The sequence below is a fragment of the Balaenoptera borealis genome (assembly GCF_965194805.1).
Source record: "Balaenoptera borealis genome assembly, chromosome: 13".
NCBI lineage: Eukaryota > Metazoa > Chordata > Mammalia > Artiodactyla > Balaenopteridae > Balaenoptera > Balaenoptera borealis.
In genome coordinates this window covers 69,072,891-69,098,734 of record NC_138870.1, presented here as the reverse complement: position 1 = coordinate 69,098,734, position 25,844 = coordinate 69,072,891, and the positions used below count along the sequence as shown (strand labels likewise).

Below are 25,844 nucleotides of genomic sequence, written 5' to 3'. Positions count from 1 at the left end.
ATTGCAGGTAATTTTTAAGGTGTTTTAATAAGTATCTTATTACAGAGTTCTATATTATAAAGAAACAGAGGTTTGAAGGAAGAGATTATAAGATTTATTCCTGATAATTTGCTTAGGCAAATTTATATAATTATTACTTACAATATTTAAAATATTCAATCAATTAATGCATTTATATTTAGAGAGCAACGAATATTTTTTCTATTTTCTTTGACTTTTTCTGTTTCTTTTTTTTTTTTTTTTGACTTATTTAATTAGAATACTGAAACCCAATTCAACAGAAATTAATTAAAGGAGAATTGTATTTTTTGCTATATCTTTAAAACGGATTGCCCTTAGGTTCTGAAGGGGTTTAGAAATCACTAATACAGTTTTGTGTTTTTTAAAATTTGCAAATATTATTCCAAATTTGTCAACTTTACTATAACCTGGAAGTATCTTTATAGTCATAAAAACCACACATGATAAAAAACAAATGCAATGAGGAAATAAAGAACAGTTTTGCAAAGAAGTACATTTTGTATTTAAGCTTCTCTGTAACTTAATAGGAATATAGAAGTGAAGTATATTTTTTTATTGAAGTAGTTGATTTACAATATTATATTAGTTTCACTTGAATAACATAGTGATTCAATATATATTATACTGCATATGAAGTTATAAAATGTTGGCTATATTCCCTGTGCTGCACATTACATCCTTGTTTCTTATTTTTTTTATACATAGTAGTTTGTTACTCTTAATCCCCTACCCTTATCTTGCCCCTCCCTGCTTTCCTCTCTCACTGTATCTGTGAGTCTGTTTCTGTTTTGTTATATTCATTTGTTTGCTTTATTTTTCACATTCCACATATAAGTGAAAACATATGATATTTGGCTTTCTTTTTTTTTTTTTTTTTAAATTTATTTATTTATTTTTATTTTTGGCTGTGTTGGGTCCCCGTCTCTGCGCGAGGGCTTTCTCCAGTTGCGGCGAGCGGGGCCACTCTTCATCGCGGTGCGCAGGCCTCTCTTGTTGCGGAGCACAAGCTCCAGACGCGCAGGCTCAGTAGTTGTGGCTCACGGGCCCAGCTGCTCCGCGGCATGTGGGATCTTCCCAGACCAGGGCTCGAACCCGTGTCCCCTGCACCGGCAGGCAGACTCTCAACCACTGCGCCACCAGGGAAGCCCTTGGCTTTCTTTATGTGACCTATTTCACTAAGCATAACACCCTCCAGGCCCATCCATGTTGTTGCAAATGGCAAAATTTCATTTTTATGGCTGAGTAGTATTTCATCATATATATGTATATGGCTTCTTCTTTATTCTTTCATCTCTTGATGGACACTTAGGTTGCTTCCATATCTTGGTTATTATAAATAATGCTGCAATAAACACTGGGATTCATATATCTTTTTAAATTAGTGTTTTATTTTTCTTTAGATATGAACCCAGGAGAGGAATTTCTGGATCACCTGGTAGTTTTATTTTTAATTTGTTGAGGAACCTCCATACTGTTTTCCATAATGGCTGCAACAATTTACATTCCCATCAACAGTGCATTAGGTTCCCTTTTCTCCACATCCTTGCCAACACTTATTATTTGTTGTATTTTTGATGAGAGCCATTCAGACAGATGTGAGGTAATATCCTGTGGTTTTGATTTGCATTTCCCTGGTGATTAGTGATGTTGAACATCTTTCCATGTGCCTATTGGCCATCTGTCTGCCTACTTTTGAAAAATACATATTCAGGTCTTCTGCATTTTAAAAGTAAGATATTTGTGACATGCTTCTAGGGTCAAAAGTTTCTCTCTCTCTCTCTCCACACACAAACATGCACACACATTATGGGTCTATGGTTTGAAAAGTACCATACAATAACTGATATTTATAACCATAATACTGATGAATTGTCTGACGAAAAGAAGATCTGTAATAAATATTCTGGAATGAACGAATGAATACTAGAATGTAAATTCCATGAGCACAGGTTTGTTTTGTTTTCTTTTGTTTATTCACTGCTACATTCTCAGCATCTATAACGTTGTCTGGCATATCACAGATGCTTAATAAAGCATATATAGGATGAAAGAAATGAAATTTATAGATAAAATTAATAAGAGCAGCAAAAAATTATCTGAGCAGAAAAATGCTTCTGGCTACTTGGATTAACACTGCCAATCCCTATAATCTTAATTCCCAACCAAGCATCAAGTATCATCTTGGATTTCTAATTTAACTTCTTGTTCTTCCTCTCCCTGTTATTTATTTCCATATAAAATTAACATAATGCCAAAAGATCTTTACTCTAAATGTCCTTTGGTTTCTTAATCACTAAAATTTTAGGGTCACCTATTTGAGCAAGCTAATAATCTCATGTCTGATAATTTAGATGTCTCACTTCTCTGTATGCAGGTCATCTCTCAGTCAGATGATCCTTCTCATCATTTAACCCTTTTTCTCTGCTTCTCTCATGCTCCAAATAAAGTCTGATATTTGTTCAAGCCATTTACTCATACTTTTCCCTCCTAATGTAACACACAAAGAACATTTAAAACCAAGTTCATATTCACTTAATTTGAGACATTACTCATTTGATTTGCATAAAATTTCACTGGCTTATAATTTTACTTTTTCATCCTTAAGTCCATTGTGGTTTTGTCTTATTTCCCCCTTAGGGACCCAAGGAGTGAGGCCCCAGTTTTCTTCCTGCATAGTTAATATTAAGCAATATATTGTCATCATTCAATATATACTTGTTCTGTAGAAAAAAAATATTCTTGATGCAGTCCTTCTTTTTCATTGCTTATATAGAATGGAAAAGGGGGAAAAACCTGAAAATGGCAACAATATCCAAAGAATAGTGATATGTGAACATATTAGAAAAGATACGGTTTTGAAGAGTATCATTATGTACTAGTCAGGCTGAAGGAATAGCAACTATTGTGGATCTGTGGCAGAGGGGAAAAAGCCACAGCAAATTGTGATGATTCTTCACATTTCTGTTAGGTCTTGGCGTGGCCACTTCTGCTCACATTCCATGAACAGAAACAAGTAACATGACAAGGTCTATGTCAATACGGAAGGGACACATACTCCTTCCACAAAGGGCAGTGAAATGAGCATTGCAATAGGTGGCGATTTATAATCTTCTTCAGGGAATATTGTGAATAATAGCAAACAGTAATAAAATATACCACAATATGAATTATAATAAAGTAACGAGATGTGTTTTCCTGTCCCAAACAAAATCAGTCACAATAATATATTGTCATTGTATATAAACTCAGGTCTATGCAAGTTATAAAGATTATACAAATAGTGTATAAAACTAATGGGTATCTAATACCTCATATACAGCTCTGATTACTAATATTTTGATCTCTGATTGCCTTAAGAATCTCATGCTATAAATATTCATCTCAAAGAAAAGCACTTATGCATATACTTCAAAGTTTGCATACAATTTCGGGGGATTCTGGAATTTTCTAATGCCCACCTAATGACCACCTAGAGCACTACTGACTCCCAAGACAAGAACTCTTATTATATCTTTTCAGCTTGCTTCCATCTCTTTCACACCATTAGTAGCCACATTTCATGGATAGCTACTATTTCTACCTGTAATCTTCTTAAGCCATTGTGATTTGTTTTCTGCAATTATCACTTCAGTGAAACTTCCCTTGCTAAATATTCTAGTAATGTCTATTGCTAAATCTACAAAATATTTTCCAATTTTTATCATACTTGATTTCCAGGAATATCTGACACTAGTCACCACTCACCTCTTCCTTCAAATGCTTGTTCTCTTTCCCTGGTATCCGTGACATATACCCTCCTATTTTCCTCTCTTGTCTCTGCGTATTTCTTGTTAGAATTATTTCTTAAATATTTGTGTTAATTGAGGTTCTGTGACTCTACCCCTATCTTGTCTAATTCTATACTCTCTTCATTGTCAATATTGTTCACTTCCATTGTTTCAAATGTCACTAATGATTTCCAAACATTTATCATAGGCCCAGATTTCTCATTTGATAGATTAGCATTTCCAACTCCTTTTGGATATCTCTAATTGGATGGCTCACAGTCAGATAACAAAATTCAACATGATCAAAAGTGAATTCATTCTGTTTGCACTGAAATGCACTCCTGCCTGCTTCGTATCCCACTGAAGGATGGTTCAATCTTCATATCTTACCTATTGCTTTCTTTCTTAGTTCCCAATTTTTATCCTGTCCCTTCCAAAATGTGCTCTAACTTTTCTTGATTTAAAACTTTCCTAGGCTTCCTATTCCCCTCAATAAATTTTAAGCTCTAACAAGATTTACATGTTCTTTCACATATGGTGCTTAGATTTTCATTCTTTTCTTTCAGTCTAAGCCTCTCATCTCTACACAGTAGCCAAATGGGCACTTTCCCCTGTTTCCTATGCAAGCTATAGATTATCTGCCTCTGGTTATTTGCCCTTGCTGTTACATTTTCACACTATTTATTCACAGACTTATTTAGAAAACACTTCTCATCCTCAGCTCTGATCTCCCATAAGTAGATTAGATGGTTCTTTTCTGTGCTCCTATATCACCTTCATTAAATCTGTTGTCATATTGTGTGACTCCTGACTCCCTACACAGCTGGTTCCTAGATGATGCATGGACACCTAAAATTATGAATAAAACACTTATTTACAAATGTATAATACTATAAAATAAGTTTCAATACCCAAAGACCCATTTTACAACCCCAAAACTCTAAAATTCATTGGGAAATTAAATGAAAATAAAACACTGATGTACACCACAACAAATATTTACTAACCATGTTAAAATGATTACTAAAATAAATTTAATTATATAATATGCCAGTTTTCATAATTTGAAGATTACTCAAAGGATCCTAATGAGACTTTAACACCAGCTTGTCAGGAGTCCAGTTACGGTTTCCCTATACAAACCTAACCTGGACCCAGTTACAGTTTGGCATTATTTGATGATAGTTGTCTGCCACAACATACATATCTGTGAGATGATTTTGCATTCTGTGGCTGAATAAGATTTCAGAGAACATCCAGTAGGCTGGCACTTGGTTAGTATCAGGGTTTTTTGTTGTTGTTGCTGTTTTTTGTTTCTTTGTTTTTGTTGTGAGCCCAATCCAGAGAGATAACACTGGAAAAAATATTTGGGGTTATAAAGGACCCAAAATTTCCCTTCCCACTTCCCAAGATAAAGTATCATATGGGACATCACCTTGAGGCAATGGGAGCCTCAAAGTACTTTACCAGCAAGGTATATCAGAGGCCATGGAATTGAAAAGTTCACAAAACAAATGAAAATAGTCAAATCACTCATTTTATCAAGTCTATTAAAAACACACAGAAACAAGGGAAAAGAGATAAGATATGTTAACACAGATGGGATAAGGTGCAGTGGGGAAGGATCACACTATCTGAATGCTGGGGTAATCTATGTTCAAATGTCCTGTTCCTCTTTCTGCCATATCAACCGTCCTCACTGATGATGTGTTTACAAAGACCAGAGTTAAAGTTTGAGCTGGGGGTAAAAAGGCAGAAGATGCTCTGGGTAAATGACACACACTTGTTTTACTAGAGAGATGCAGGGACAAATACACCTGGCCAATATTTCTAGCTCTCCTATTAGCCTAATGGACAGCTATGGATTTTATATGTGTTACTTGGGCAGAAGACATATAGGGTGATAACTGAAGTCACCAATGGGTGGCCAAATACAGACTTCATGAATGATAATTTTCATGTGTATCTTGTGTATCCTGAATACTTAGAGACTCTTGTATATTTGTTCTTACATATATTTACATATTATAAATATATGGTACCCAGATGTTTCATGAGTATTAAGTATCTCTGATCTTTCCATCTTATTCTGTCTATTGTTTATTTTATACTTAGCAATCCCCATGAATTCTGCCCATGTCTAACAAACATTTTACTTACCAGTTACTAATCTATTCTTAAAACATTTTAAATGTAAAACATTTGCCTATATTTTGCAAACCACAAATTTATTCATCTAATATAACTGAATAGTTTTAATAGCAACTGTACATCTCACAAAGGTAGATGGTGTGGTTGACTGTATTTGCCAAAAATGGCTTCAAAAATACTCTTCTTACCATGTGATTTTTGATGCTTCTCCCATTGAGAGGTGGGGGGTCTATATTTCTTCCCCGTGAAACCAAGTTGGCTTGTGACTGTCATCCAATAATAGAGTTATGGTGGAATTGACACTATGTGACCTTAAAAGTTAGGTCATAAAAAGTGAAGGAGCTTCTGCCTTGTTCACTACTTCTTTTGACTTTGGTGTGATATCTGACTGCCCTTAGGCTGCCATGTTGTGAGGAAGCCCAAATCATTCTATTTAGCAATATTACAAAAGGAAGCCATGGGATTAAAGAGAGAAAAAGAGATCTCCCCTGTCAGCCCCAGCTGCTTTAGCTGCCTACACCTCCCCTCTTCCAGGTCTAGCCACCGTCACACTACAACCACATGAGGAATTCCAAGCCAGAACTACCCATGTGAGCACTTTCCAAATTCCTGACCAACTGATACCATAATAAATAAGAAAATGACTGTTGTTTTAAGTTACTAAGTGTTGGAATAATATTTCACTCAGTAATAAATACCAAAACACTTGCCATTTCCCCACATGGTCTTGAACTCCCTTCCACATCTCACCCTCCATATTCATGGGCTATGAACTTGAGTCCACCCCATTTAAGACTGAGCAGAATATAAGACTCAATTGCTAAAGACGTTACACGTAACTGTCATTTTGAAGAGTGTTTTCTACATGACTTTAACTATCTAGGACTTATTATTAAATTATTCTTAGTATTGAAGATGCTGTCTTCTATTCATATTCTTTCTAAAGCATACATTTGTATTCTTCATTGCTCTGTGAATCTTTAAACTATCTAAAATGAGGATTACCCATATCAGTTATTTTCATCGTTTAATTTACTATCCATAACTGCTTGCACATGTCTTTAAATGGTGAACACTAAGGAAAAGCTCATTTTCACATTGGTGATTATTTTTTCCGATGATTTCTCATGCAAAGAACAGCAGTGATCACTGATCTCAACTTCATGCAGTTTATTTGTGTTGCCAATTGATTCAAAGAAATAATTGGATTAGTATCAGTGATACCAATGATCAAAGTAGATAGGTAATCATAAATAAGTCTGAGTCAAGTTCTGGAAGATTTATATTTAATAGGAAAAGTCAAAAAGTAGATATCAAAAGTCAAGCTGTACCTGCCTAGTTTCTTCAGGTACTTGAGCTAGAAAACCCAGGAATTAGTACTACTGAGGACTCATCTGTAAGATTGGCGTTATATTAAAACTCCCAGCATAAAATTCCATAATTCTTTAATTCCAAAGCATGGTTCTCTGAATTGGAGCAGAAGCAAAACTTAAAATCTTTATTATGGGGCTTTGTGTTAGAATAAATCTCCTCTCTAGATAAAAACAACTGCTAAATACATTTAGAATATTTCTTTAATATTTTACCTCATAGTAGTCTAAAGAGGAACATAGATTTTTCCCATGAAATATTATTTTTCCTTTAAAAAGGAGAAAAAGTTATTTCATAAGGTATCACTGTTCTAATTTATTTGTTTTCAGTGCCCTCATATTGCTCTTAGATTTGATGTTAGACACTGAATGATACATAATAAAATTCTCTGAAACTTGTCTTCTCTTATTACACTTTGACTTCAAAAAATAACTAAATTTTTGCTCCTCTAGAACACTAAGATTCCTTAGTTATAATTTGAAATCCCAGCGACTACTTGTCAAATTGCTACATATTACAGTAATCTCATATAAATGCATAGATAAAGGCTGATTAATGTAGCCTTTTACAAAATATATCTTGTGAGAATTGATACTTACACATTTGTGTGGAAGCACAAGAATCAGCAACTATGTGCTTATATAACTTTCATATTCTACAGTTTGCTTTTTTAGACAGGTAAAAAGAATAATGTGTAGCATAAACGCAACAAGTTACATGAAACCTATATAATAAACAATGCTTACTAGCTGTGACAGAATTGGGTACTAATTGCATGACCATTGATTCCAATTAATTGCATTTAATTTATTTTTTTAAATGTACATATAACAAAGTTTAAACATATCGTCTACATACTTTTTATTTCCACTATCACTTTCACAAACAGTACGTGACAGAAACTGGATGAGTTTTTACCAACATCCTCTTTATTCTTCTTCTGGCCTTAAGGCTAGACTACTTTCCTAGGCTCTCTTGTAATTGGATGCTGCCATGTGAGTTATTCTCACCAGTGGCATATGAGAAAAGGATGTTTCACTTCTGGACCAAGGATTTTAGAAGTGGGTATGCTGCTTCTCCCACCATCTGGGTTCAAAACCCAAGGAAATGGTAGAGATCAGACAAGAAAGGACTCTAAATTACTGCATGGAAGAAAGCAGCCCACTCACCAATTCTCACCTTGGAATATTGAAAAAGTAAAAAATAAATTTCAGTTGGCTTTGTGACCCATTATTTATGTGGGATTGTTTTGTTGCCTGCTCTAAATAATACAGTGTAATAATATTACATGGCCTAATTTTTTAATGGAAATAAAATAAATTTCATGTTCCCACAAAACTATAGGTAGGTAAAGTGTATGATGGGAGTTATTAAATTATCTATTCAAACCGATCTTAAATTTTAAATTCAACAGTAAGCATGATGTCAGTAAGCATAATAAGAAAATGTAATTTAATTGTTTCAATAATGTTAACATTAATAACAGAATATGAATAATACTCATAACAGTTAATAAAACTGTTGTGAATATAGGCAAAATATTTTCATAAATGGTTAACTCTATAGCTGAAATGAGGTGACACTGAAAGTAAAATGTCTATTACAACTATAAATATTTGCTTTATTTTGCTTCAAAATTATATTTGCACTTAAAAGGCAACTTACTGACACTTACTAAATCTTTGTTACTGTCATGGCCCATACTTAATTACTCATTTTCTTTGGCACCTGATCTTAGTACACTTTACCTTGACATAAAAAACCGTCCTTGGTTTAAATAGAACAGTGCTTTTTATTATTATTACTATATTATGTTACTAATATACCATGTGATATTCAGAATATCTAAAGAGATGGAAGGGCTGGCCACCACAGTAAAAATGAGAGTAGTTGTATGACATGCTCCCCTTAAAAGAGCATATAGACAAAAAGACCACATTTGAAATAAAATGTGCAGAAGAAGAATTAGTAAGTGTGCCTAGTGATACTGTATGCCTCTATGGATTAAATTTTTTCATTGATGTTAGGCATTAAAACTAATAAAAGAGGTGGGTTCCACTACCTCTGCCTAAACCCAGCTGACTTTTTAGAAGATAAGCATATTTCATCTTTTTTTTTTAATTGGAGCATAGCTGCTTTACAATGTTGTGTTAGTTTCTGCTGTACAGCAAAGTGAATCAGCCACACGTATACATATATCCCCTCTTCCTGGATTTCCTTCCCATTTAGGTCACCATAGAGCAGTGAGTAGAGTTCTCTGTGCTATACAGTCTGTTCTAGCATATTTCATCTTAATCATTGATCCTTGGCTATCAGAAACCATTAGGAGTAGAAGATAACCTCAGCATAATAATTTGTTTTATATTTGTTTGGGAGACCTTTTTGCCTTAACTGCAAAATATCAGCTGTTTTCTTGTTCTGTACTTATTTTGTTCCCAAATTTCTTCAGATTTGTTTATTTAGTGTTCTCAAAGTGGGATTCCTGACCTAAAAGTATTCTATTACCTGGGAGCTTACTAGAAATGCAAATTCTCTGGCCATATCACAGACCTACTGAATCTGAAACTCTAGGCATGGGGCCCAGAAATCTGTGTTGTAACAAGCCCTCTAGAGATTCTCTTGCTTACTGAACTTGAGATCCACTAAACTAGAAGAACTGGTACAGGGGATGACTACATCGCCTAAATGTTATTTACACTCTTTGCAGTGGTGTTAAGGGTGAGAATGTGAGAACACATAGTTTCTAAGCAGAGAATGACCATGAAGAATATTTCTTCTTACTAAAATACTCTTTACTCCATGACTGTTTCCTGCCATCCATTATCAAACTGTTCCTTTCTGTGATTTCAACTCTCAGGTAGCTTTTAACTCTGTTGAGTCAATTATATGTGGGTATTATATTTAGAATTAATACTTCTATTTGATATATGAATAGGAGTCAGGCAAATCAAGACTTTCCTTGGAAATACTAACAACATTTGAGGCTGTACTTGGCAAATGTTGATTACCAAGGAAACTAGAACCAAGGTTTAATAAGGAAGGAATTCTTGTACAAAGAGACATTTCAACTGTCTTTAAAAATAAGGTTTCTGAGGTTTAAAGAACATTTTATGTCTTCTGGGGAATTCCAGAGAGTGAAAGTTATGAGTACTGATATATGATTAGTATGATAAAGCTATTATTAAATTAGATCTATATGAAAATGGACTGGGGTGCCTCGTGACTTAACGAGTTTTCCTGTGGTTAAGAGTATTTAAGTCAACATCAAATGGTAGCTTAATTGGGTGATCTAGATACTTGTTATGCAAAGTGTGGTTTCATTTGGTAGTTGTTATAGGTGCAGAATCTCAGGGTCCACCCCAGTCCTAGCTAATCAGAATCAACAATATAACAAGATCCATGCGTGATCTATATGCACATTATGTTTGAGAGATAGTGCTCCAGTTGACATCTAATGAATCTTTACATTGCTCTTATACTTAATTTAAATAGGTTTATGTTGTGATGCAGAATTTGAATAACAGTCTAGAAGAGATGGGGGTAAATATGTGAGCTTGAGCTCACATTCTACTGTGAGGTCATTAACTTAATTAAATGCTGCCCCCAAAATGAAATAGTCTGTTTCCTGAATACTGCACTTAATGTAAGTGAGCTGGTATTTGAATACTATTTCTGTAGTTAGCTTTGAACTATTTGCTTTACACAAAAGTGAAACATACCTTTTGGGTTTACTGTACTACATCATGAGGATATTTGTACTAACTTCCAAATTATACCAAATTATACAATGTTGAACCCTTCTCCCAGTTCCCTCCTGCATACCATCTTCCTTTTCACTAAAACTAGGATGTCTTAATTTCCCTTACTGAAATCTTTCCTTTTTGCTTAGAGTAGGTAGTGGTTTTGTCTTCTGCTTCTTCCCTATTCCTGATGGGTCTATATGAACGGGCAGCAGAGGCAGAAAGAAAGGAGAATACCTAAAGTGGTGTATAGGTATGGGGGAACTGGAAAAGATCAAGGGAGCAGACTTTGCTCAAAGCTGAAATTTACTCGGGCAGGGAGTACTTAACATACAGTTCTCATTGCCAAAGCAATGGAAGGAAAAGAGCTGGAGAGGTAATGAGAAGTGACAGATGCCGCCACACCCTAGATTGACTCAGGTCTCTACAACCAAGACTTCCATGCCCTGGTCCTGGGAGAAGGAAGCCGCTGAAAGAAATGACTAGCACGGAAGGCCAGAGAGCCAGAAGATCCCCAAGCCTGTTCCCGGCCCCAGCAGTGCGGGCCAACACACGCCTTCCTGTAGAGACCTTTGTGTGTGGGAAGCCCGGGCGAGGAAGAACGCACCCCCTTCTCACACCTGCCCATCCCCAGTTCTTGCTTTCGCCTGGGGCACTGGGACCAGCGCGAGCCGGCAGCGGCTTTGGGGGAGTCGTGTGTATCCGCGAGCGGGTGTGCGTGAGGAGGAGAGCAAAGACGTGATTACTTCAGAATTTATTTAAGGGCCGGTGGAAACCACTGCAGCAGCTTCCAGGGGAAGCCCTAGTTTCAGAGGAAGAGGAGGTGGCGGCTGCCAAGGAGTGGGTGGGGGGGGGCGGGGGGGGTGGAGGGACAGGAGGAGAAGCAGCCGCAACAGCACAAGGCAAGTAAGGAGAGAAGCTGCTACAGCATCCGCACCGGCGCCCAGCAGGTTGGTTCTCCGGGCCAACTGACCACAGCAAAGAGGCTTACAAAGAGGCTAGGAGGCGAAGCTGGGTGTAGGGGGGCTGGCTGCTTGCCTTCCTGGAGAAGAAACACCTCTTTTAGGTGAAATAAGACACCCTAGCTTGGAAATAGGCAGGGGGCCAGGAGGGGACCTGCCCTGCTTCTCGAGTCCCTGGGGACTCGCTTCCCTTTAGCTTTCCAACTCCTGGCGGTAGCCATAAACTCCAGAGGGGCTCCGGGTGGGTGACTGGGTGGAGAAATTCCCTTCCAGATAGTCCTCACACCTTTCCCCAAAGCTCAGGTTTCGGGGGCCACACTCTGGGTGGCCCGGTGGCGGAGGGAGAGCAGCGTCGCTTGGTTCAGTTTCTACAAGTCAAACCCAGTCCCCACTTGCCGGCTCCCCGGGTCTCCAGCAGCACGCGGGGAGCTGCGGCTGCTCCGGCAATCGGGCCGCTGCTGCTTTAAGAGCCGCCTCCCCCTCTCCTCCCTTTGACAATGGTCTGAACCGAGCTCTGCTTCCCAAAGCAAAATTTGTAATATGCCATTTTTCCGATGGACGCTTCTCCTTTTGGCTGCTGACGGAGCCGCGGGAAGATGCCGAGCTGCTGCCACGCCACCCAGCCGGGGCACGTTCCAGAGGACGCCGGGGCACCCGACTGTCTAAGCTGCCTTTCTCCTCCCGTTGCTAGGGAAATGGTCCACGAGTGCCGGGTGTGAGCCTCCCCGCTCGTCAAGCCGGAGACTGCGGTTGTCAGTGATCAATTGAAGAAGCAGGACCCGAAATTACAGACATTAGGTACAGAAACTGTATTTGAGTTACACGGTCCCCCCCACCCCGGCTTTATTTTTTTACCCCTTCCCCCACCCACCACCACCACCCCGGCCCCACCCCGCCCCCAGGGAAGATGAGATGCAGATTCCCTCCTTGTCAATCACTGTTCCCTACCTCTTGCTTTCCATCCCCATCCTCTCCCTTCTCCTATTTCTCTACCTTCTCCCTACTTGGATGTCTCCTGTTGGGCAGGATGAACAGTTTTGGTGCAGAAATCACGAAGTCAACTTCTTCAGGGTGGTGGCGGGGGGGTGTGGCTGAGAGAGAACTGTCCAGCCCGCCGTATGGTGTGTGCAGGCTCTTTGGCCAGCTGTAAATGCACTGGGGTAAAGAAAGTGCAAAATACTTCCATTAAAGGGGATAATAATATTTCCTGAGGACAGGGGACTTCAAAGAGTTAACTAGGAGGAGGAATATTCATGTAATGTAATCAGACAATGGCTAGGATTTCTCTCACGGAATTATTCCTTGTGGGTTAACTGAGGTGGAGATAGGTCAGTTCTTAAGACTAAATCTTTGCAGAAGAAACTGACTACAGAGAATAATTACATCTTTTTCTCTAGTAGGATCTAAATCCTAAAGATCTGTTTGAATAAAGTGATTCATTGACAGAAAAAAAGCCTTTTGTAGCACTGTCATATCTGAATAGGTACTGTTTGAACAGCACATATTGCTAAGAAACACACTGGATCTTGAAACCCCTTGGGTAATGACTCCAGTGGGCATTCAAAACTTTTATTTTGAAATCTGAGGGATTTAGAAGACAGTCAAGGTTATGTGCTAAGAAAAAAGGGAGTTGGTTTTCCTGGTATAAAATTCTTCAAGCTAAATTTAAGCACTGAGATAATTAAACCAACTAGGTGTTTTGTTTTGTTTTGTTTCTTTTCACAATAAAATAATGTCTCTAACTAGACCTTGAAACTTTCAGTAATTTAATGAACAGGGGGCATCAACATCTAGAAGAGTATAACATAATCCATATATCAATTGACTTTGGGGAGGGGATGACGAAAAGGCAAATAGCAAAGCAAATTGTTAGTATGCCCTTTCTGGTTTTTCAGGAATTATGTGATACACTGCAGTTTTTAATATTGAAAATGATTCTAAAAGTTAAAAGCGGTATATGAAATAGACTAGAGGTTGAATGACCATAGCCTTCTGTACTACGCAAGTTGCTTCAGATTTCATCCATTCTGTAAGAGGGTGTTTGACTCTTACATTGAATACAGATTTTTAATAGCTTTTAATACCTAAAAATGTGCATTTAGGAAATAAGTTATACTATATTTTAAGGAATATACAACTATTTTGTAATTTATATTAGACAGAATCTCAAGATTCTGTTTTATTGCAAGAAACTAAGCTAGCTCATGAAAGTGGCCTTATTTTTTGCAGACAAATTTTTTCCTTCTAATTTTGATGAGAAGACTTTAGATTTACTTATTTGGGTTGACTGTGAGGAAGAAGAAGCATGTATTCATCTTATTTCCTAAGTAACTTTTGCATAGCTTGATTTTTTTTTCAATTAAATTTGAAAAGTTTAGAGCACCCATTGGAATTAAACCTTTAGGCATGGAAGCAGAATGAATCATAAAGGTAAAATATTCTTTCTGCAAAGATGAATGTTGGTCATTTTATAATAGAAATAAATACTTGAATTTGTAATAGTCCTTTATAATTTTACAATCTGTTCTCAGTCAGGTATCCTACTGGACCCCTACAATGGGCTTGCTAAAATAAATGCTTGCATTATTATTCCTACTTTACAGAAGAGAAAACTGAAGTTTGGAGACATGAAGTGATCTGCTCTGGTTCACATGCCTTGGGAGTAGAATTGAATCAAGTTCTTTTGAGTGTAGATTTTCTAAATCCCATCATAGCATCTTTCAACTAACTAAATCAAAGACCAACTTTTATACTGATCTAAGAGCCTGAAGTCTGTGAATGTCTGATGTCTCACGGTGATGACGTTTGTTAGAATTAGGGTAGAATATTCAGAAGAAAACTGTAGCTGAGGTAATCACTACAGTCATGTTTTTCCTTGGAATTTAAAGTTGTTGTAGGTAATTCAGAGTAGAGGCGGGCTAATAGCTTTCTTCAGGAAGGATATGATTTAAAATACAGTTCTGAAAATGTTTAACCTTAAATTTAAACCTTGCAAGTGTTTTGGCACAGCTTGTCACTGTGCTACCATTTCCTCTCCCAGTATTTTGTTTTAACCTTAAATGTCAAAAAGAAACACGTTGGCTCCTTATAATGATTTCTCAGAATGACACAGCTGTTCAGTGTGTGGATTTTATGCATGGCATGTGAACTAATTGCTTTAAATATTTAAATGTGTTGGAACATTTTTTTTTGTTTTCCAATTCCTTTTTAATTAATGTAAAGAAAAGTTGTAACAGTTAGAAAAGAGTCTCATTTTTTCCATCTCTGTGATATTGTTTGAATGAAATTCAGGTTAAAAAAAAATCAAAAAATATATTTTCATCCATTAAGTGGTTAACAATAATATCAAATGTATGAGTGTGAGCATGTGTGTGTTGTGAGTTTGTGTTTAAATACATCCTATATATCTACTCTGCTCTATATTTTAGGGTTAATACGAAATTGAACAATTCAAGTTCTTGTCTTCAGGGAGCCCAGTGTTTTGAATGATGAGCAATAATTCAAAGCATTACCTTAAATTGTTCTAAAATTTACCACCGCCTTAATTCTTTTGTATAGGCTATCAGTCACAAAATACTTTCCTTTATCTTTTAAAAAGTTTCTCCTGGTTTTCAGTGGGCCCTGACCAAATTATTCACAGATAATTGAATTCTCTCCTCAGTAACCCAATTTATATCAAGAATCATAAAAAATAATTAACTATTGAGCTGTTAAGTCTTGATATTTTATTTGAAGATATCATCAGAAATATTTTCCCCAAGGACAGGAATATGTAGGCAGAAAAATGAATTGACAATGTATTATAAAACCAAAGAACGCTCCAGGATCAACAGCCAAACCAGCCTTTCTCCACATAAGACTTCTGCAAAACCAAGCCCTCTAATTAACAGCTCCTGGCCTCAGTACAACTGAAATTGAGATGGATTTGATTTTTTTTTAAACATAAGATAGAAAAGAGAAAATAAGATAATTTCTGATTTTAAAAATGCTACACAATAGGTCAATGTTACATCTTAATGTCTGTGTTTTCTATTTTAAATGAATAATTTAAAAATATTCTGAACAGTTCATTTATTTTATGACTGACTCCTGATTAGTAGTTAGGATGTGAAGTTTATACATTAGCTAATGTAATTTATGGCATCTGTTCTGTGGAATATTTGAAAGAGTGTTAGTTTGTATTGTTCGGATGGAAACCAGACAAAGCAGCTCACAGGAAACAAAGGAATAGTGTAATTGGTAGTATAATAACCTAAACAAATTTATGCATCTCAGTCTATTTCATAAAGCATATGTCTAATTCAGTCAGAATCACTTGTCTACTCTGTGTAGACTACTGTAGGAATTCAGGAAGAGAGTATATAAAAGTACTGGGTTGGCCAAAATGTTCGTTCGTTTTTTTTCCTTAAGCTGGCTCTAGTAGGAATTAGTTATCTTTGACTTCATTCAAAACAATTTTGTTAGACTGTATGTGGCAGCTGTCATATTAGTGTGCATTTAAAAAAACCTTATCAAAATTGGTGAATTTTTGTGTAGTCATTTTAATATTGAAGATGGAAGGAAAAAAGCAACATTTTTGGCATATTATGCTTTATTATTTCAAGAAAGGTAAAAACACAACCGATATACAAAAAAAAGATTTGTGCAGTGTATGGAGAAGGTGCTGTGACTGATCGAACGTGTCAAAAGTGGTTTGCAACGTTTTGTGCTGGATGTTTCTCACTGGACGATGCACCACGGTCGGGTAGACCAGTTGAAGTTGATAGCGATCAAATCGAGACATTAATTGAGAACAATCAACGTTATACCATGCAGGAGATAGCCGACATACTCAAAATATCCAAATCAAGCGTTGAAAATCATTTTCACCAGCTTGGTTATGTTAATCACTTTGATGTTTGGGTTCCACATAAGTTAAGTGAAAAAAACCTTCTTGACTGCATGTGATTCTCTACTTAAATGTAATGAAAATGTTCCGTTTTTAAAACAAATTATGATGGGCGATGAAAAGTGGATACTGTACAATAATGTGGAATGGAAGAGATTGTGGGGTAAGTGAAATGAACCACCACCAACCACACCAAAGTCCAGTCTTCATCCAAAGAAGGTGATGTTGTGTATCTGGTGGGATTGGAAGGGAGTCCTCTATTATGAGCTTCTTCCAGAAAACCAAATGATTAATTCCAACAAGTACTGCTCCCAATTAGACCAACTGAAAGCAGCACTTGACGAAAAGAGTCCAGAATTAGTCAACAGACAACGCATAATCTTTCATCAGGATAACGCAAGACCGCATGCTTCTTTGATGACCAGGCAAAAACTGTTACAGCTTGGCTGGGAAGTTCTGATTCATCCGCCGTATTCACCTGACGTTGCACCTTCAGATTTCCATTTACTTAGATCTTTACAAAATTCTCTTAATGGAAAAACATTTCAATTCCCTGGAAGACTGTAAAAGGCACCTGGGGGTTTCCCTGGTGGCGCAGTGGTTGAGAGTCTGCCTGCTAATTCAGGGGACACGGGTTTGAGCCCTGGTCTGGGAAGATCCCACATGCCGCGGAGCAACTAGGCCCGTGAGCCACAATTACTGAGTCTGCGCGTCTGGAGCCTGTGCTCCGCAACAAGAGAGGCTGCGATAGTGAGAGGCCCGCACACCGCGAAGAAGAGTGGCCCCCGCTTGCTGCAACTGGAGAAAGCCCTCTCACAGAAACGAAGACCCAACACAGCCATAAATAAATAAATAAATAAATAAAATTTTTTAAAAAAATCATTTAAAAGGCACCTGGAACAGTTCTTTGCTCAAAAAGATAAAAAGTTTTGGGAAGATGGAATTATGAAGTTGCCTGAAAAATGGCAGAAGGTAGTGGTACAAAAGGGTAACTACGTTGTTCAATAAAGTTCTTGGTGAAAATGAAAAATGTGTCTTTTATTTTTACTTAAAAACTAAAGGCACTTTTTGGCCAACCCAATAATAAAATGGGAGTTGTAAAGTCAAGAAGCTTTAAGTTAGTTGTATGAAAAAAATTAATTGATAAAATTAAAAAGTAAAAGCTAATTTTTATATAAAATGAATACTCAATTATTTGGGGATTTTCTAAATGACAGAATGAACATTAATTCATTCAATTATTAAATACAAGCATCATTTACTTCCCACCTGTTAAATGCCAGACACTATGCTTGCTGTTAACAACATAATAACGAATAAGGGTAAGATGGAGGTATTAGCTATAAGTGATTTGTAAACTTGCAGGGAAAGAAAGGTGATCAATTAATAAGCTTAGTAACATCTTATTATAAACTGAATTAGGTGGGGTTAATCATGAAAAAAACTTTGAGAAGTAGGTGAAATCAAGCTGTGTTTTGTAGGTAGGAGATATTTAGACTGTCATGAAAAGAGAAAGCATGTTAGATGGAGGAAGTCAGTGAATCATATTTCATTGAAGTCAAAACTTTTAGCATCATTGGAATTGGGGCAGTGGGTAGAGGAGAAATAGACAATTAGGTTGATGAGTAGCAAAGAGTTTGGAGAGTTGAGGGTCAGGTGGGATTATTGGAAATCATTTTTTTACTAAGACTTCCCTCCCTTTTACTTTTTTTAAGCAATGATGTGTGAAGTGATGCCCACAATTAATGAGGACACCCCAATGAGCCAAAGGGGGTCCCAAAGCAGTGGCTCGGACTCTGACTCCCATTTTGAGCAGCTGATGGTGAATATGCTAGATGAAAGGGATCGTCTTCTAGACACCCTTCGGGAAACCCAAGAAAGCCTCTCACTTGCCCAGCAAAGACTGCAGGATGTCATCTATGACAGAGACTCGCTCCAGAGACAGCTCAATTCAGCCCTGCCACAGGTATGCCTCCTGGGAGCTTCTGTCCTTCCTACTGCAACTGAAAATGTGATAAGACTTAAATAAGCTTTGCTTTATTCTCATTCTTAGAATTACTTTTGCCCTTAGTAGATATGATATGCAAATTTTGGTGAGAAAAACTTAAGAATAGATAATTAATTCACATGCAACCTTGCCTCAAACAAAATTGTGGTACTTCGGTGGTGGGGGATTTGAAACATGAGTTCCTATCTGGTCTTTCTCTTGAAAATTTTATCTGTTTTTTGGTGGAGGTGGAAAATTACCTGTTGATCAGCTTTTAATTACAAGAATGTGGGAAGAGTTTTCTCCTTCTTACTTTTTAAACACTATTATGACATTTGGAAATATGTACTTTACATTTTCAGTTATGTAGTCTGTCTTTGGAAATAATAGTACTTTGGAAGTCTGCTGTCCAATATTTTTTATTTGTCTTTCTTTAATAATGCCTGACACCTGCTTAAAATTCTTGAACTTATTGATGTATTACCCTCTCTTCTGAAAACAACATTTTGACCAGTTTCTTTAAAAAAAAAAAAATTTTGGAAATAGGAGAAAAGGCAAAAGTTCAGCTTTATTATCACAAACTTAAAATTGTTAGATTTTAACAATTTTATTTTATAAGTAAATATTTATAAAAGAATTATTTTATATGTACTATGTAATAACATGTTATATGCATTATGTATATGTATATGTAATAATAATATTACTATTATATGTAGTAATATTATAAAAAATAACAATGTTATTTTTAATATATTATTGTCATATGTCTTATTTTATAGAAAAAACAACATTTTAAGGATTTTCAGCTAATTTATATACAAATTTAATAATGAGTCAATTCTCTTATTTAAGAATAGCATAATTGTGTTTATTTTAGGTATGAGAAAAATCATAGAATATGAATGACGTTTTTAATAATCACCCCTCAATAAACTATATTTTTCTTTTAAATACAAGTTTGATTGGCCCTCTACTTAAAAGACAGTATAGCAAATGTTCAAGAGTTGACCTCTCTCCATGAAGTTATGTCTTGTAGGAAATATCTTTTCATAAACATTGAAAATTATATAATCAAAGTTGATAAAATTCTAAACCCAGCCATACTATTAACTTGCAGTATGATGTTGAGATATTCATGACTCTCCGAATAAAAAGGTCACCTAGAATGCTCTGTCACATTCCCATTAGGTAATTCCATAACTCCTGTCCCAGTTCTTTTCATTTTCAGTCTGCCTTGTGTTGAGATGCAATAATATTTCCAATAACTCTAACCTGTTGGTACACTAATTTGTTTAATCACATAGAATATGTTGATTCATTTCAAAAGACAGCTATCATATCTTCACTAAGAATTATATTTTTGAAGCTAGACATTTCAGACTTCGCAATTGTTCTTCATAAGGTGATTTCTAGAATGATTATCATCATGCTTACTCTCCTCAAAGATTATTTGAGTTGGTTAATGTTGTTAACCAGGATTGGTCTCAGAACAAATCACACTATTCATTACCTTCTGTGACAAGCACAGAATGGGGCAGTCATTTCTCTTTGTGGACAGAGTGTTGCATTAGGAAATATAGGATTGTATTATATTTGGGGGTAAGTTGAGCATACTTTTATTATGTATTAGAACAGCAGAAAACTGAAGTTTATAATTGAGTTGCATAAATGCCATGTATTCCCCAATTTCCCCACACTCTTCTTAGAAGTTGACTCTTTGGTCGTAAGTGTAGGACTACACATGTATTCCTCCTACAGTTATCTTTTTATATTTTATTTAAGCCTGATGCTATCAATTTGGGATCTTAACACTATCAAGGTGATTCTAAGAATAATTTGGTTTTTAAATTTTTTTTTCTCTGTCTATAAACACATGGTTGACAATTTTATAAGGATGTTGTAAAAATAAAATACTAGAACAAGATATTTGGGAGGAAAGGAGAAAACTGGAAATGTTTTCATACATAACTATATTGTGTAGATAAATCTCTTCTTAAAAGTACAGGAATGAAAATATTTTAATTGTAGCATTCAGTTATGTTGAAAATCTAGATTATAATACCATCTAAGTTAAACATCTTTGTATTTTAATTATACTGGTGCACAATCTCTTATCTAAACCCCTTGTGTTTTAGAGTTTCCCCAATTTTCTGTATGTGTACAATGTATACTATGGAACACTCCACTAGCCAGATTCTGGGAAGCACCCTATAATTATACACTTTCATATTTCTGAAGAGAATTCTATGAATATTCCTACTGTGTGGAAAATATAAAGACTATAAATGACCTCATGTTAGTACGGTCTGGTTTTGCCACCAATCAAGTTTGCAATATACTTACAAATAAATATCAGTTTTCAGAGTATTTGAGTTTTGGAATTATAGATTAAGGATTATGAGCCTGTACATTTAGATGGTTATAGTTCCAATCTCTTTTATAAATAGTTTGACACATTTTTTCAATATTTATTTGTATTCTACTATTAGAAATATTTAATACCCCTAGCAATCCACAGGTCCTTAAAGATAGTGATGGTCCTGTCATTTGTTAAAGCAAGTATTTAATAACCTCATCTGTAGCTTTAGGGCTATAAGTTTTTTGCAAGTAATAGAGGAATATAAAATTCTTCTTTAATTGGTATCTTTGAATCTTTTAAAATATTTTGTGAGCAATGTACCTGCGCTGTTTGGTGGCATTGCATTTGACATTTACCTGGAAGGAGAAAATGACTCCCATAAATGTGAGTTTTGAGGCAGAAATAAAGTATGTAAAATTGAAAACTACTACAATAACATAAAAGTAAAATTTGTTTTAGCAAACATGGGATAGAATTCAAAGCAGAGTCAAACTTTATGACATATCATGTTTTCAATTGCCTATACAATAGTTTTTAGTTGTTGATGATTTAGTGCTTTGCTTTAGTCATTTTCTCTCCTATAACATTTTTTATGAACACATGCAGCAGTGATTTTAACAATCCTAACCATGAAAAGTATTTTGTAGTCATATTGTTTACTTTTTCATTATGTGATGGAGTGTAACTGTGTTTAACAAGGACTGATAATTCATTCCACATTCTAGGCCTGATGTTTCTAAGCTATACACCGATTTTCTACCTTTCTAATGCACAGATCCATTTAATGTTCTATGGAACCTGAGATTCAACATGCCCAAACTCAGTTATCATCTGCCTGCCACTCGACCAAATCTGCCCTAACTCCTCATCCAGACAGCTGAGAGTCCTCATAGCTGATTGCTTTCTTCCCCATCTCTGAACTGGGCCATACTGTTTTTTTCTCTTAAATAATCCTCAGATCTCTCTATTCTTTTCTGTTCTTTGGCACCTGACCCTTAATTTCTTTTTTTGCTCTATCTCCTAACATTTCCACTTTTGTAAATGTGTCACATTGTTTGCTTGAATAATAGCACACTGCTTGCTGTGTCCTGACAAACATCATGCTATTCCAGTCTTTTTCCTTCAAGCATATTCCTTTCTGCCCATAAGTTCTTCCTCAATATCTTTGTCTGGTTCATTTCTCATCCTAGCCAAGAATTTGTCTGTTCTAGGAAGTCTTCTCTGAATTCCCAAATACATGTCTTCTGTGTTTCTTACCCTTATCATTTTATCATTATATTATCTGTTTATGTGTCTGTTTCCCACCCTAGACTATAAGCTCCTTGAGAACAGGAGTATATCTCAATGACCTACAACCCTCTGGATCAGCAAAGTACCGGGTCCATAGTGAGGGCTTTTAAAGTAAAACTAAACTAAACGTATATGCATTTTGATGTAGAAAGAGGAAAAAAATTGACATAGGAAGATCTGGTTTGTAATGTGTTTCTATCATACATTATCAGCTTGAGTCAGGACTTCAAATTGACATGCTACAAAAAGTGGTTAATACTAATACCTCACAAGGTAGTTTGTGATGATTAAGGAAAGTAATATAAGTAATTGAGGCATTTATTTATGAGGCATTAAATATGGAAATGCTTGCATTTGTTTCATCCAGAATGCTAAAAGATGAACTAATTTCTGCATATGTATGTCAATGAGTATTAGAATAATTTGCTAGGAATACTGATAAAATAAACAGTCTTAAACATTTTTGAAAACAGAGCAAATATTTACCAATTACTAATATGTTCACTAAGAATATTTAAAGGAGAGGTAAGGGGAGTGAAACTTCCATTGCAAAAAGTCGTTAGATATAAAAGTTTAAAATTTCTTTTCAGCACCTGATAGAGCATATATTGAGGGTCTTCTGTGTATTAGTAAATGATTACATATGTTGTAAAGGGGATAGAAAAAAAGGAACATAGTTTGGTTCCCAGAGAACTTAGGAAATAGATATAAATGGATCCAAATTAATATAGTACCAGAAGATTATAGAAGTACTGAAAGTATTTGCACCATAATACTGATATGTTATTAACTACAGAAAGTTTCATGTGGAAAGTGATATTAGAGAGATATTTTTAAGAAAAGGTTAGAAAGGGCTAGAGGGTATTTCGCATCAGACAGTACAGTTGTGCAGAGAGGACCCTGCTCAAGGACATGTGGGGGATTAAAATTCAGCCTGTGTTCTGCTTTCCAGGCTAGGCTTGGTGTTCCTAATTTGCATAAAGGAGACAGTTGATCTAGCAGTATACCTGGTTAAAAAGAGAAGAGTAAATAGGAGTTAAATAAGGAGAATAACTAACAGATTGTTTGTTGAAGGGCTGTAGGGTAGGAATGAAGTTTTGTATTGTGACAGTGGAGGATTGCAGCCTGTTCATATGTGTGGTGAAAGCTAAGGACAGACATTTGTATACAGGGTAATCAGTAGAAGTTTGAGTGAACTAGTGACATGATAAGGCAATAATGAAGGAATAATATTCTGCCATTTTGATCTAGGAGAGGTTATATAATACTCATGTATCAGTTATCTATGGCTAAAATAATGCTATGTAACAAACAATGCAAAACCTCATTGTCATGCAAAATAATGGGTTTATGGAATTCAGCTGACCTTGACTTGGATTGATCTTGGCTAGGCTCACTATGCCACTGGCTGGCTGAAAGTTGGCTTAGTCAACTGTATGTTAACTGGCTATCTGATCTAGGATGGCCTTAGCTGCACCAACAGGGACCCCTCAACTCTATTCGTGTGTCTAATCCTTCAATAGGCTAGTCTTTGCATGTTTTCATGGTGATGGCAAAGGAGTAAGAGCAAAGCAGAAACAAGCAAGTACTTTTAAGCTTCTGCTTGGGTCTTTTTTTCTTTTTTTCTTTTTTTTTTGTAATACCCCTTGGCCAAGCCCAGAGACAGAGTGCAAAGCAATGCAGCATCACATGGCAAAATTACAAAGACAGATGAAACACAGTTACCGTCATTTTGGTCATTATTTATGTTAGGAGAGCTTACTGTGATAATGTAATAGTTCTGGTGAGGTGTGGGAATTTGAAATAGCATTGTGAACCTTGAAACTAAGAAAGACATGTTAATGTAAAGAATGTTGAGGAGAAAGAATGGACATAGCCAGATAATGAACTAAATGGCCATGACTTTGGACTTAAGTTAGAAGATCTGAATTTGAATTGGAGTTCTTCCACTTCTTAGCTGAGATACCATTGGTAAGTAACTTGACTTCTCTGAAACTCTGTTTCCTTAATTGGAAGGAGGGGATGATATCTACCCTAAGAGTAGTTAAAAGGAGGTGTGTGTATGTGCTTCAGAAACCCTAAACATTATAAAATGTCACCTGGTATTTTTCATAAACTGGGATGTGCCAGTATATATTCTGATGAGGAATTAAGTTAAAAGAGGCTACTTGTGGAGAAGAGGGATACATTTATATTTTAACATCTTAAAATGCAAAATATTTAAGTGAAACTTACAGGGAGTTACAGAAGTCACTTTTATTCTAGAGGCGCTCTACCTAGGTATCTTTTGGGCTTGCTACTTACTAGCTTAATAACCTTGGTCAAAGTACGTAGTTCAAATAATGATAGAACCTGCCTCATAGGATCATTATGAGAAATAAATGAGCTGGAACATGGCAAATGATCAATTCAGTGCCTTACAGATAGTACATGCTCAATAATGTTACATGCAGCTTTTGATGCTGTTATTATTACCATAGATATTATCATTATCCTTAGCCAAACTTAACTGCACAGTTTTACTGGGTAATAATGAACACCAGCACAAGTTGAAAGCACTAAAAATCCTTACTCTCCACAATCTTTATCAAATTTTGTAAGTTCTTTGATTGATCATTCTTTAAGAAAAAAAAAAATCTTAACTACACTCTCTTAAATGGTTTTCCCAAATTCTTCACTTCCTCAATGGCCAGTCTCACGTCTCTTGATTAAGTCAAACAACACCCTTCCTGTTGTGCTAAGAAGATAACATCTGGATTGAGCTCCTTCCTTTTCAATGAAACCTAATGCCACCACACCACATACACAAGAGTTATAACCCTCGCTCCTGTCAAAAAGAAAGATGCTGCATATTTTGCTACCTCTGATTATAGTTATTCTATTCTTTTTTTTTTTTTAATTTTTATTTATTTATTTATTTATGGCTGTTTTGGGTCTTCGTTTCTGTGCGAGGGCTTTTCTCTAGTTGTGGCAAGTGGAGGCCACTCTTCATCGCGCTTCGCGGGCCTCTCATTATCGCGGCCTCTCTTGTTGCGGAGCACAGGCTCCAGACGCGCAGGCTCAGTAATTGTGGCTCACGGGCCTAGTTGCTCCGCGGCATGTGGGATCTTCCCAGGCCAGGGCTCGAACCCGTGTCTCCTTCATTGGCAGGCAGATTCTCAACCACTGCGCCACCAGGGAAGCCCAGTTATTATCTTCTTAATGTGTTTCTCTTTCTTCCAGTTAGGTATTTTTCCCCTGGCCAAATGAAATGGTATTCACCTGCAGCCTTTATTTCCTGTTATTTATAACCCTTTATTTGTCTT

The 25,844-nt window shown here is 36.2% G+C and overlaps 1 protein-coding gene and 1 long non-coding RNA gene across 14 annotated transcripts in view; one reads left to right on the top strand and one right to left on the bottom strand.

Annotated features, from left to right (window-relative positions):
- Positions 1-25,844, bottom strand: part of LOC309609378 — a 362,595-nt gene that overhangs the window by 285,896 nt on the left and 50,855 nt on the right. The window lies entirely within an intron of this gene.
- PPFIA2 (PTPRF interacting protein alpha 2) overlaps positions 11,929-25,844 on the top strand; it is a 468,430-nt gene continuing 454,514 nt past the window's right edge. For all 13 annotated transcript variants that reach the window (XM_082350737.1, XM_082350734.1, XM_082350735.1 and 10 more), the window contains exons 1-2: positions 11,929-12,810; positions 18,616-18,866. In XM_082350737.1, the coding sequence (XP_082206863.1) occupies positions 18,618-18,866 (249 nt within the window). In that variant the 5' untranslated portion in view covers positions 11,929-12,810; positions 18,616-18,617. The remainder of the gene's footprint in view (positions 12,811-18,615; positions 18,867-25,844) is intronic.